General features: G+C 37.7%; 1 protein-coding gene across 7 annotated transcripts in view; it reads right to left on the bottom strand.

Moving 5' to 3' along the window:
* The window catches only part of LOC143020376 (zinc finger protein ubi-d4 B-like), a 92827-nt gene that overhangs the window by 36150 nt on the left and 43256 nt on the right, over positions 1-13421 (bottom strand). For 3 of the 7 annotated variants that reach the window (XM_076176761.1, XM_076176762.1, XM_076176766.1), the window contains one exon: positions 11413-11472. The exons of the other annotated variants lie outside the window; for them this stretch is intronic. In XM_076176761.1, coding sequence (XP_076032876.1) covers positions 11413-11472 — 60 coding nt within the window. The remainder of the gene's footprint in view (positions 1-11412; positions 11473-13421) is intronic. 7 annotated transcript variants of the gene reach the window in all.

Raw genomic sequence — 13421 nt, 5'->3', positions numbered from 1 at the left:
GCTTCAAAAACCATCTACTCTCTCCCACACACCTATGTCTTGGAAGTGCAGCTCTGAGAGGTTGGTACTTGATCTACACACTTTATCAATTTATTTACAGACTTTATCTTTATCAACTTTTTCACATATGGGGAAATAACTGTTAGCGACTGTTGTTCTTCTCTTCCTATTTAATGGTATATGAAACACAACCACCCAAATGCAACTGGGATAACAGTAGTGTTTCTTTCCATAGAAATCAATGGGAGGATCAAAGAACCAATGATGGCTACTATGGGCCTACAGGGTCCCAACCAGTAAAACTTGGAGGCAGAAGCATAAAGGAAGAATCTGGATGTGTTTGAGATGAAGTACTTGAGAAATATGATACATACATATACCAAATGGACCTTTTCTCTTTATTATTAGATAAGGTGCACCACTGAAAAACTGGCACCACCCAGGAATTAAACCCAGGACTTCCCACTTGCTAGGTAGTTGTGCTTACTGATTACACCATGGTCACCTCCAGTGAACACTTGCACCCTTACCCCCCCCCCAGCCCACCCTCTGAGGGCCTATGGTGTAGTTCGTAATGCAAGCATATTATGCAATGCATCAATGCTATGTGAAATGTTCGCATAATGAACTATGCCACACTTATAAATGGGGTGGCTAAATCAATAAACCAATCTCACACCTACCCAGATTCCGTTTGTTGTCCCTTCCATCTTAGCACCTCATTAATGAAGAGTCATCCCTGTCCCAAACAATACTGCTTGGGTCAAAGGCAATGCAGGATGACAAAGCACACAGAGTACAGGATTTCCACAGCAGTGCCCAATACCTGAACCTGGTTTACTCCCTCTCCCTGCTTCATTATATGGCACCCCACCTCCCCACAAAATTTCCAGAACAGACATAAACATCCTCCTTCATTCTTCCATCCATATACACAGCCACACTTTCACCTCAAATTAATGATGGGTGTTATTTAAATGAATGGTGTGAGAAATGTAGAGATGATGCAAAGAACAGGGGTGGAAAGAGAACTGTCACATACAGAAGATCAAAGAATGCTGAGGTAGTTTGGGCATCTGGAGGGAACAAGTAAGAAAAGGTTTGTAAGAACTGTGAAAAGCTGAAACAGTTGGAGGGACCTAGTGAGGAAGACCCTGAGGTAGATGGATGGGGTGAAGGGGGCCTCAGATGCCTGAGGAATGTCTGTCAAGCAGAAAGGAAAGTGTGGGGGGGGGAGAGAGAGGGAGAGAGAGAGAGAGAGAGAGAGAGAGAGAGAGACAGAGAGAGAGAGAGAGAAGACAGAGAGGGAGAGAAAGGGAGAGAAGACAGAGAGAGAAGACAGAGAGAGAAGAGAGAGAAGAGAGAGAGAGAAGAGAGAGAGAGAGAGAGGGAGAGAGAGAGAGAGAGAGAGAGAAAAATATAGAATTGTGGGAGATGGTAAACATATGAAAGGATGCCATGGCCCAAAGAATTTTTTTTTCCATTTGCTCCATAAAGTATTCTGAGTGGATGATGATAATAGGGGTTACTATGGGTGAGCCACCTATGGTCTTGGGCCCTGCCATGGGAGCACAGTGCCTCAGTGCACTGCCCTCAATCCAAGCAGTATAGCAGGGACTGGGATGACCCTCCATCCACCATGTGCTAAGATGGAAGGCGCACTAAATATATTTTTGTAATTGTACAGGAGTTATCCCCAGATCCTGTAAACTGGTTTGATCACATTTTCTGTGTTTATTATTGCTCAGAGTAAAAGAGAATGAGTAATACTACAATGACTTTATATTTTATAATGCAAGTAGTGATGCAGTGTAGATATGGCAGCCGATGCTGTGCATGAGAATTTGACTCATACTGAAGTGGTTAATGTGTATCTGTGTGTGTATGAATTTCACCACCAGTGTCTTGAATAAGAGGTTGGACCTTTCACCCCCACCCCAACTTTTTGCCCTACAGAGCAAGGTATTTGCTGCAGTGCAGTGATGGCTTTTAGACCTGGGTGGTGATTGAACTCAGACTGCTGAGGTAGGTGAGCATGGTACCAGTACACAATCCAGCCTGTGTATGAGGGTGTGGGTATATTTACCTAGTTGTATTATATGGGAAGGGAGCTATGCTCGTGGTGACCCATCTTTGTATCTTTCAACATCAAGTTTTTTCTTAAAATCTTGAATAGTGTTTGTACACACTGTTTCCTTATCTAATTTATTCATGCATATGTGTGTGTATTTACCTAACTGTAGTATACAGCAAAGGAGAAATGCTTACTGGGTCCTGTCTCCTATTTATCATACCTAGCCTCATGTTCATGTACAGATTCCAAATTAATCTATATCTTTGATTTCCAATTATCATATCTAGATTTGAATTCATGTATTGCTCTAGCTTGGGTTATATCACCTTCAAAACTAGTCTCAGTATTTATGTATCCATAAGGAAAACTACTTTTTCACAACCTTTAGACATGTAGTCTTTCTTAATTTGTTCCCTTGACTTCTTAAAGCCCTCCCATCTTTAATCAAGTGATCTCTTCTGTCAATGCAATCTATCCCCTTCAGTGACCTGAAGACTGTAATCATATCAACTCTTTTTCTTCAATCTTTTGAAAGTTGGCAGACCCAGTGCTTTTCATCTTTTCTTGTATAGTTTCTACCAGGCTAGGGATCAGTTTGGTGGCAGCCCTTTGTATTTTCTTGATCTTGCTTTTATCTTTCAATCTGTATGGGGTCCATACCACTGACGCATATCCCAGTGTTGGACAGATACTTTGATGCTTTTTGTCATCATCTCTTCATACACTTTAATCTTTTGCAGCAATCCATACATCTCCCACAATCCATGCGATATGTCTGTCAGGTGACAGGTTGTCTTTTATCCACACTCCCAAATCTTTCTCCCTTTTTGCTTTTGTAATGGGGTCTCTTCTCAAGAAATTATTTAAGGATGGTCTTTTGTCACTATTTCCCATTTCCAGTGCTTTGAATTTTTTGGTATTCAAATTAATTTCCCATTCTTGGCTTCATTAAAAAAAGTGTAGATCTTTTTGTAATAGTCTACAATCCTCTTTGTTTTTAATTCTTCTCACGATTTTTGTGTTATCTACAAACATGTTGGCATAACTTGTACTTTCCATCATGTCATTGAGAGACAAGAAACATTATTAGAACAAACACTGAACCTTGTGGAACTCTGCTCATTACTGCTCTACATTCATCTTATCCTTTACTACTGTCCTCATGTATCTTTCCTTCAAAAAATCTTTTATCCATTTGAGTAGTTTGCCTCTCAGTCCTCCAATGTGCTCCCATTTCTACACAAGTCAAATGCGAGTTACTTTATCAAAAGCCTTCTCTATGTTGAGGTACACACAGTCCACCCACCCTCTCCCTCTTGCAGCAAATCAACCACTCCTGAGTAAAAGCTTCAAAGGTTTGACACACACAACCTTCCAAATTTAAGTCAGAATGTGTCAGAATGTTCATCAAGATATTTGGTCCATTGATCTTTCATAATCCTTTCACATTATTTCACTTTTGTGCTGGTCAATGATTCTGGCCTATAACTTAGTGGTGTCTCCTTATTTTCACCTTTGAGAATGGGTACTATAATTGCCCCTTTTCAAGGATTACAAAGGAGCATGCTGACAGGAGACCTTTTGGTCCATAACTAGGTCAGATGTGACAAAAATTATAATGATAAATAAATAAAAAATACAATATAAATAACAATAAAATAAATAGGTAAAGTTAAATAATAAACAATCAGGTAAATAGTAAATAATAATAAATTGACATATAACTAATATGACAACCAAGCAAATAATAAACAGACAATAACAAACAAATATAAAATAAATGGCAGGCATTACAGTATCTCACTTAGGTATTTATCTAAATGAATCTTAAAGCTTTGAACTGAACTACATTGCACTGCCTCTGCAGGAAGTTTATTCCATTCATTAACTACATGGTTGGCAAAGTTGTTCCTACCCACTTTCAAATTAAATCTATTTCCTGACAGTTTGAGACCATTATTTCTTGTCAGATTCTCATTCAGTGTAAAAATTTTGTCACTTCTGATGTTGTCAATTCCCTTTAGAATCTTAAAGACCTGTATCAAGTCATCTCTGAGTCTATGCTTTTTTAGGGAAAACAGATTTATTTTCATATGATTTATTTTGATACTTGGAACCAGTTTTGTGGCTTGCTGCTGTTCCTTACATTTTTTAATTGTTCAGTTTGAGATCCTGTCAGGTCTTGAAGCTTTTGCCACATTCATGATCCCAAAAGATTGAGCACTTCACTCCTAAATTTATATCCTCTAAACATGAAGTTTTGCTCTTCTTGCTTTCCTCTAAAAAACTGCTCTTTTGCGAAGATAAATTAGAAACTTTCACTTATTATTTCTGCCTGAGCAGAGGCCTCCTCAAAGACCTCACTACCCAATATTAACAAGGTAATTACTTCCCTGTGTCTCAATTTCCCATTTATAAACCTGTAAAACTGTCTTGGTAGGTGTATTTACCTAGTTGTATTTTACAGGAAGGGGAGCTATGCTCGTGGTGTCACGTCTTCATATCTTGTTTTATCTAGACTTTTTAAATTCGTGTATTGTTTTTGCACACACCACTTTCTCATCTTATTTGTTCCAAACATCTATCACTCTGTGGGGAAAGCCATTTATTTTTTCAGGTCTCTTCTATAACTTTCTTGATTTTCTTTCCGTGTCCTCTTGTATTTCTACTATCCCATTTTGTTAGATCCTATCAATAGTCTCTATGCCTCTCTTCTTTGCTCTAATGTCTGTAGCTCAAGTTTTGCTAGTCTTCATATGATAGTTTTGAGAATGTTGGTGCCAATTTTGTAATTGCTCTTTGTATTCTTTCAAGTTTTGTTATACGTTTTTTTGTACTTGTTGACCATGTCGTCGCTGCATACTCCAATCTTGGTCTTATCAAAGTGACTAGTATTTTCTTCACCATTTCTTTGTCCTGGTATGTAAATGCCACTTTGATTGTTCTTATTAAACATTAAGTTTCTCAAAAAATTTGGTTTATATGTTTCTTACGGGACATATTATTCATAATAATGACTCCCAGGTCCTTCTCATTTTCTACTTTTTTAAATTTCTTCTCCCAATTTATATGATCCCACTATTTTTTTTTTTTTGCTTCTTCCAAATTCCATTATTACTTCTTAATATTGAATTCAATCTCCCACTTCCTACTCCATTTCCATACTTTATTGAGATCACTCTGTAGCGACTCACTATCTTTTTCAGTGTTCACTTTTTTCAACAATTTTGCATCATCCACAAAGAAGCTCATATAACTTTCAATTCCTTTATCCATAGCTTTAACATATATATAGCAAACATTATTGGGTCCAGAACTGTTCCTTGTGGAACTCCACTTATCACTTCATCCCAATAAGAGTGTTTGTCTCTTATCACCGCTCTCATTTTTCTTCAATCCACTTCAGCAGTTTGCCCTGTATTCCTCCTGCAGTTTCTAATTTCTTTAGCAACTTCTTATGTGGCATACATACATACATACATATACTAAGGCTTTTTTCCCCCTTACCAGGGGGATAGCCAAAAAGGACAAGGCACAAAAACATTCCCACCCATTTCATCCCCGAAAACACTCGACACCTCTCCACCCTCCTTCCCATCTTAGCACCTCCTAGATGACGGGTCATCCCTGCACCCTGTCCACTGCCCTGGTCTAGAAATGCACAATCAGCTCATCCATCTCTTTCTTGTATTACATCTATTAGCCTTGAATAGAAACACATTAAGATTGTGACGCATGATTGTCCTTGTCTAAATCCAAATTGCCTTGGATTTAGTATGTTTTTTTTTTTCCAAATGCCTTACCCATCTAATTTTGATAATTCTTTCACAAATTTTAGCTATCGTACTTGTAAGAGAGACTGGTCTATAGTTAGTAGGGTCTTCCTTGTTTCCCCCTTTATATATTGGTACTATATTTGCTCTTTTCCAATCTTTTGGAACTTTTCCTTCTTTCAATGAACTGTTTATTAGACTATGTATTTTGTCTGTTAGTTCATTCCTGCATTCTCTCAAAATCCAGTTTGCCATTTCATCTGGTCCATGCGATTTCCTGACATTGAGATTACTCAAGTGATTCATTATTTCATTCCTTGATACTTCTATCTCTTTCATAGGGGGACTTTCTCCTCCCACTCGATATCTCTAGGTTGTATGTTCTCCCTTGTAAACACCGATTTAAAATGCTTGTTCATAATTTCTGCCATTTCTATTTCCTCTGTGTATTCAACTCCTCCTTGTTGTAGTTTCTCTAATTCTTGTTTGTTTTCCAGTTTGTTGTTTACAAATCTGTAAAATAGTTTTGGTTGATCTTTACATTTTTCTATGACATCTTTTTCGTATTTTCTCTTTTCTTCTTTGCACACTTGTACATATTCATTTCTATTAGTATATATTTTCCATTTTTCAGGTCTTTTTGTCTTTTTTTCCATTTTATCCAAGCTTTATCCTTTTTGTCTTTTAACTCCCTACATCTTTTGTTGTACCAACACTTTACATATTCTTTTTCTTGCTTTTGTCTTGGAACATACTTTTCCACTCCTTTATAAATTTTTGTCAAAATATTCTGTTTCTCTTCTACTTTGTGTATTTTCCCAGTCTTCTTTTTAAAAGAATTATCTTATTTGATCAAAATTTGTTTTTTCGTACATCAATCTTCCCTTTCTATATTGTTCATTTTTTCTCATGTATTTTTCCTCATTTAGTTCCAGTTCAACCAATATGTGGTCACTTTTACTTATTGGTGTCTTATATTCAATCTTGTCCACTATTTCGAGTTCTGATGTGATTATTAGGTCTAGTCTCGATGGTTCTTCCTCATTTCTATACCTAGTATTCTCTTGTATCCATTGTATGTTCTATAATCATATTAAGTTGTACATTTCCCCATAGGTTGTCTCCACCCTACACTGACATCTCTTCCCAGCAGATTACTTTACAATTAAAGTCACCCATTATAATTATTCTTCCTCCATCTTCCATTATCTTGTTTAGTATTATTCTTGTGTCTTCTAACATATTTTTGTGTTCTTTCTCTTCCCACGAAGCTGTTTTAGGAGGCACATAATTTACTACAAACTTTCTGCTCTTCCCATCCTTGTCCTCCACTTCCATCATAATCATCTCTACTCTATTCTTTCCATATGTGACATTCCTCACATTTATATCCTTCTTAGTCAGGAACCTAACTCCACCCCCTTGTTTTACCCTTCTGTTTCTAATCCAAAAATTATATGCACCATGTTGGGTGGTAGTGGACCTTTCAATTTCGTCTCTACAATTGCCATTATGTCCGGTTCTTTTTCCTTCAGGTAATCATTCAGTTCGTTCAAGCCTGTTATAAATCCATCTATATTTGTGTAAGACACTTTTAATTTTCTGCTACTTCCATTGTGTTTTCTGTTTCTCTTCTGTTTTTCTCTGCTTTGAACCATTTCCTCACTTTAATATTCACTACTCTCCAATAGAATTCCTCTTTTTCTGTTCTTTTCTCATTTTTTTCCTTAGCTTCTAGTTTTTTTGTTTTCTCATCCTGGTTTTCCTCTTTATTCATTTCTCTCTTTACCTGTTTATATTGATCACTGTCTGCTAGTTTCCCTGTTTTTGCTAAGATATTCTCTGCTGTCATTTGTGACCTGAATTTAACCTTAATTGGTCTGGTCTTATCTGTATTGTATTTGCCTAGTTTCTGGTTCATCTTCTTGAACTGTTTCTAATATCTTATTTACTTTTTTCTTTTCTTCCTTTCTTCTTGTACGAGTAGTCCTATTTGGATTATACTTCTCTTCCATCCCTAATATAATTACACATTTCTTTTTATCCGCTCTCTTACTATATTCTCCTTCTCCCTCATCACTTTAATAACTGTGTCCTTAGTTTGTTCTTTCATCTGCTGTTCCACTACACCTCTAAATTAAATTTTATTGTTCTCTTGTACTTTTTCCCAACCACTTACCTCTTTTGCTATGGACTCTTTATTCTCTTTATTATTCCTCTTCAATTCCTTATTCTCATCCTATACTTCTCTTAACTGTCTTTTTAATTCTTCTATTTCTTTAGTTAGGTTCTGATTCTCCTTCTTTAGTTCTTTCAGTTTATCAACTCCTTGGGTAAATAGCGTTAATTAGTTAAACCTAGCCTCCCATGTTTCATTCATTTTTTTTTAGTTTCTCCTCTAGATTTACTAGTCAGGGGAGGTTGTCATTTCCTCCCTCTTTAAATCCATGGAAATAATTATCTTCACCTTCCATTGCGCTGCTCTTATCTATATTTCTAATTTTTACATTTTTACTAATCTCTTTGACTTCACCACTGTCGTCTGCCCCTCTCTTGTTGACATGCCGTCTGACTTCCTGGGCCCAATCGTCCCCTTCTTCATTTCCTTCCATTTTCCTCAGTAATTCCTCCCCTTCTCCTTTTTCTCCACCTTCCCACTACACCATGAGCTTTCCCCTTCCCTATTAATACAACACAGGTACTCCCTCGTCGTTGAGATCCACAAAAATTGTAGATTTTTCCAGAGTCCAAACTTCGTTGTCACTTCGACCAATGTGTGTGTGTACATGGTTGGAGCTATGTTTATGGGGTTCTGTCTCTTTTCCTCCCATTTGTCAAATCTTGTCTGGAATTCTTTTAAAATGATGACTAATTCCACAAGTCAACACTTCTGGTAGGAAAGCTATGCTTCCTAATTATTCCCCCCCCCCCATCTACTATAACCTTTCTTCACTCGTTCTTTCCATGGTTTGGACACATGGAAAGAATGAGTGAAGAAAGATTAGTAAAAAAGGTATGGAAGGCAGAGATGGAAGGAGTGAACATGAGGGAGCGACCAAGAATGAGATGGATGGATGGGGTAAAAGGAGCATTGGGAAAGAATGGCATGCCTGTTGAGGAAGGAAGGGAGAAGACAGAAGCTAGGGGTGAGTGGAGAATGATTGTGTATGGATTATAGTATGATGCATGGAAAGGTGTGGGGGGGGGGGTTGGTGAAGGAGTATGTGTGAATGATATTTTAATGCAGCCCAAAGGGATTTCTCCCTGGCTTCTCTTTTTCTGCACGAGGGGACAGAGAGGGGGGTCACCGATTAAATGAAGTGGCTTTGCTGTGAATGTGCTGTGTCTTGCTACATTGCTTCTGACCCAGGGCAGTGGGAGAGATGCTAGGATGACCCATCATCCAAGAGGAGCCAAGAAAAGAGGGAGGAGGGGTGGGAGTGGAGTATGTGGGGGTGGGATGGGTAGGAGTAGATTTATGCCTTCGACTTTGACTACTGGTACCTCCCTTGTAAGGGGGAAAAGCCGTTGGTATATGTATGTACCTCTCGTTGATTTTCTTATACCAGTGATTCTTTACTGTCCACATTCTCTATATCTGTTTCCAGTTAAATATCATTATAATGTTGCTTCTCTCTCATTGTTCCACCTAAGTGGGAAGTCCCTGTTTCTTCAATCTTTCCTCATATATCTAGTTATTTAAACCAGGGATCATCTTGGTTCTTCTATTTTTCTTATATATTTTTCTAAGTATGGCGACCATATCACTGCTGTGTTTTCTAGTCTGGACCATATCAACCTTTCAATATTTTTCTCATTCTGTCCTCATCCATATTGTGAAATGCTACTCTTATATTTTTTCTTATAGATTATAAGCCTATCCTGTTATTTTTCTTAAGTGTGCATCAGGTGATAGAATGGCTTTCATTATGATGCCTAGGTTCTTTTCCTCTTTTGCTTTTCTCATTTTGTAATCCATTAATTACCTTTCTTTCCTTACTTTGGCTCATTTCCAATATTTTGCACTTGTGTTCAAATTAATTTTCAACTCCCGACTCCACTTGTATAATTTGTCCAGGTCCTTTTGTAACAATCCTCCTCCTGTCTCACCCTCTTCATGATCTTCACTGTTCTCACATGTCTATCTTTCAAGAAATCTTTTATCTATTCCACTACGTTTCCTCTGAGACCTCCAATATTTTCCAATTTCCATATCAATCTCTTATATGGTACTATGCCAAAGGCATAGTATACAGTCCATCCATCCCTCTCTTTCATGCAGCCCATCAGTCTCACATGTCTATCTTTTATCTATTCCAGTATGTTTCCTCTGAGACCTCCAATATTTTCCAATTTCCATATCAATCTCTTATATGATACTATGCCAAAGGCTTTTTTAAGTCCAAATATATACAGTCTATCCATCCCTCTCTTTCAAGCAGTCCATCAGTCATTCTCATAAAAAAACTTAGCAGGTTGGTCACACAGGACTTTCCTTCTCTGAATCCAAACAAATTGCTCTTTGCTTTTTCAGATTTTGCATCCATCTATAATTTTACAATTTTTCCACACCTTTTTACTGGTTTATAATTTAGTGATACCTCTCTGTTATCTCCTTTGAAAACTGTTATGACACTTGTAGATTTCTAGTCTAATGGCACCTATCTCTCTTCTTGTGAGCTAGCTATAAAACAGTGCAATGTGTATGTGCGTGTGCATGTGTTGGTATGTATTAACTCAGGTTTTATATGTATATATGTGTATATATATGTGTACATATATATGTGTACATATATATATATACACACACACATTAGTTGTTGCTATATACCTAAATTTTTGTCTTTTTCTAAGCATTTTAGTTTCTCTTTTTCCTAGACTGTATGTTGCCAACATCATTTTCTGGATATCCCACATGTGTATTAATTAAGACATCCTCACACTGTGTTTAAAACTTGTTGCAGGAGGGGTTTCATTTGGGAGAATAAAGTTGCTTGGCAGCAGTTTAAATACTAAGTTGTAAAATGCAGGGAAAGGGTTAATCTAGATTCTAGGTGGATTCCAGATGGGTTTAACATTTTTTCTGTGGAAAGAGTTTCCCTTCATGTGAATAAAATCATCTAGCAGCAGTTAAATAAATAATCAAGCTATATGATGCATGAAAAGGACTAATCCAAACAGGCTGAAGATACCCTTAACCCTCTTGCTGTGGAAGGAGTTCCCACTCGTATGAATGACAGTGACTTTACCTTGAGCATTTACAGGGTTGAAACTGAGCTATTGCTTGAGCTTGAATAAGAAAAGATGCAGAAGAATAAGAAGAAAGATGACAACCCTTTCAAGGCAAAATTGTCAAATTGGGCAATTTACAGATTATATTCTGTAAAAAATTTAATCTACTGATGCTAGACAATGCTATTCATTTTAAGAAGAACCACAGCCACTAAAGGGAGAGCTGGGAAAATGACTAAAAGTGTAATTAAGTGGAAGGAAATGTGAGACAGCAGCAGTCTGAGCAGTGTTTTTGTATCCTGTCAACAAAAAAACGTGCCATGCCATACGTACTGGTGAGAGTGGGTTGTGCGATCGATGACTGGTTTTGGAAATGGGGGAGCCTTGTGGACCCTAAAGAAGAAAAACAATAAACAAAAAACACCTGCAGACATTTAGTTACAACAATCTAATGGTTAACTTGGAAGCCCAACACTGATGCTAAGTCTCTTGATGTCTGGTAGCTGAAAGAAGCAATGCAAGTGATTCAGGGAGGATTAAACTGTCTACCCCTTCACATTCCCATTATAATTGGGCAAAAATATCCCTGTATCATGCACTCTGTCCAGGGTAATTGCATATGGCTCATAACTGTTGTGAAGTATCACTGTAGCGTGTAGCATGTAAATGGGAATCCTTCTGTGAATCTGATGATTCTATTAAAAAATCCAAGCAGTTTTAAAACTGTACATAGTCCTATACAGAGGAGCAGCAAATTCCTCAATGTGAAAATTGGTGTATGCCAAAAATCAGTTTTCCTACTAAGAAATTTCAATGGTTGTGGGTGTTTAATGTGATTGACCTTAAAGGTTCAAAGGACTATGTAACAGTGAAAAAAGTAGATTGCGAGATGGCACAAGCCAACTATGTAAGGTCCCATGTTTCGTCTTTAAGAAGAAAGTACTTTTTAAAGGATTAACATTGGATTTTTTTTTTTTGACAGGGGGGATCACACAACTTTCAAAATGCTCTGATAGATGCCAGTGACAGTAAGATCCACATGAATTCCATAGATTTCCCATTCTTGCACAATGCTGTCCTTGAGGAGCCTTCAATTTTCCATGCTTCAAGTGCAAAAAAGGGTGAATTTTTGTACAAAGAATTGACAAACATGTATATACAGTAGATGCATGCATAAATAGATGAAGTAAGGTAGGAGAAGTTGGGTACCAATATTGATGGTGATGATGGGATAGATCCAAGACAAATAAATGCCAATTTTATCACCCAACTGCTGCAAACATGCAAAGATTTCCAAATGGGTTTTTTTTCACCCCTTCCATAATAAAAGGTTACATTCATCCCTTTATTCTGGTTGCCCCCTGGCTACCTTAGATGACTCTTTGGCTGCAATGGGATTTGACCTAAAACACTTTCACATTGAACTGGTTGCCAGAGTTCCTTTGTTCTGGTACCATATTATCTTATTCAACTGTATATGGTTACCTTCCTTATAAGAGGAAGATGCCCTCAGTATGTAGTATATGACCCTTTCAGCAGCAAAGGGAGAGAGAGGAATTGCATGTTCCTAGGACTCACAGATCTTCTGTATGAGGCCTAGTGCTATCTCCAGTTAAGAGCACCTGAATATTCAATGTTAAGGAGGATCAAAGATAGACTCTCTGCCATCCACTCCCCTGATATCTGTGTTCAGTCCACTCTCTCCACCCTTGTGAAACAGACATTCGTTACTATTTTTTTCACAATTTTTTTCACAACCCTGTTCCCCTTCTCCTCCTGCTAATACATAACAAATAAATTTAGGCCATTCACATTCACAGTACTATGCACCAGACACAATAAAAAGTAACAGGCTGCAGAATACTGGAAAAAAATAAATACAATAAAATGTAACTCACTAACTAGACCTACTCTCCAAACAACCCAATTACAGAAACTATTTCTACACAAAATAACTGAGCTCAACATCGTAAGCAGTTTGTACTTGTTGCTCCATGACCACTGGGTTGCCCATAAGTTATTCAGAGGAGAGTGGAGAGATGGCAGAGAGGGAGGTTCAAAGAGCATTGGGATGGTTTGTGCATCTAGAAAGAATGAGTGAGGAAGGACTCTCAAAAAGAGAGTGGAAATCAGTCAGAAGCGGATGGAGGAAACCTGAGGAAGACCAAGAATAAGGTGGATGGATGGGGTGAGAAGGGTATTGGATGCATGAGGTAAAGGGCAAAATATAGGTGTGAGTGGGGAGTGGTAGTGAAGAGATGTGAAAACAAAAGTCCCAAAGAGACTTCTTGCTTGTTTTGCATATTTCTCAAGTGGATCTGGAGGGGGTCCACTGTGTAATG

The sequence above is a fragment of the Oratosquilla oratoria genome, chromosome 39 (assembly GCF_046742065.1).
Source record: "Oratosquilla oratoria isolate Oo_2021 chromosome 39, ASM4674206v1, whole genome shotgun sequence".
NCBI classification, from domain to species: domain Eukaryota; kingdom Metazoa; phylum Arthropoda; class Malacostraca; order Stomatopoda; family Squillidae; genus Oratosquilla; species Oratosquilla oratoria.
Note: the sequence above shows the minus strand (reverse complement) of the source record. Positions and strands in the feature narration are given on the sequence as shown.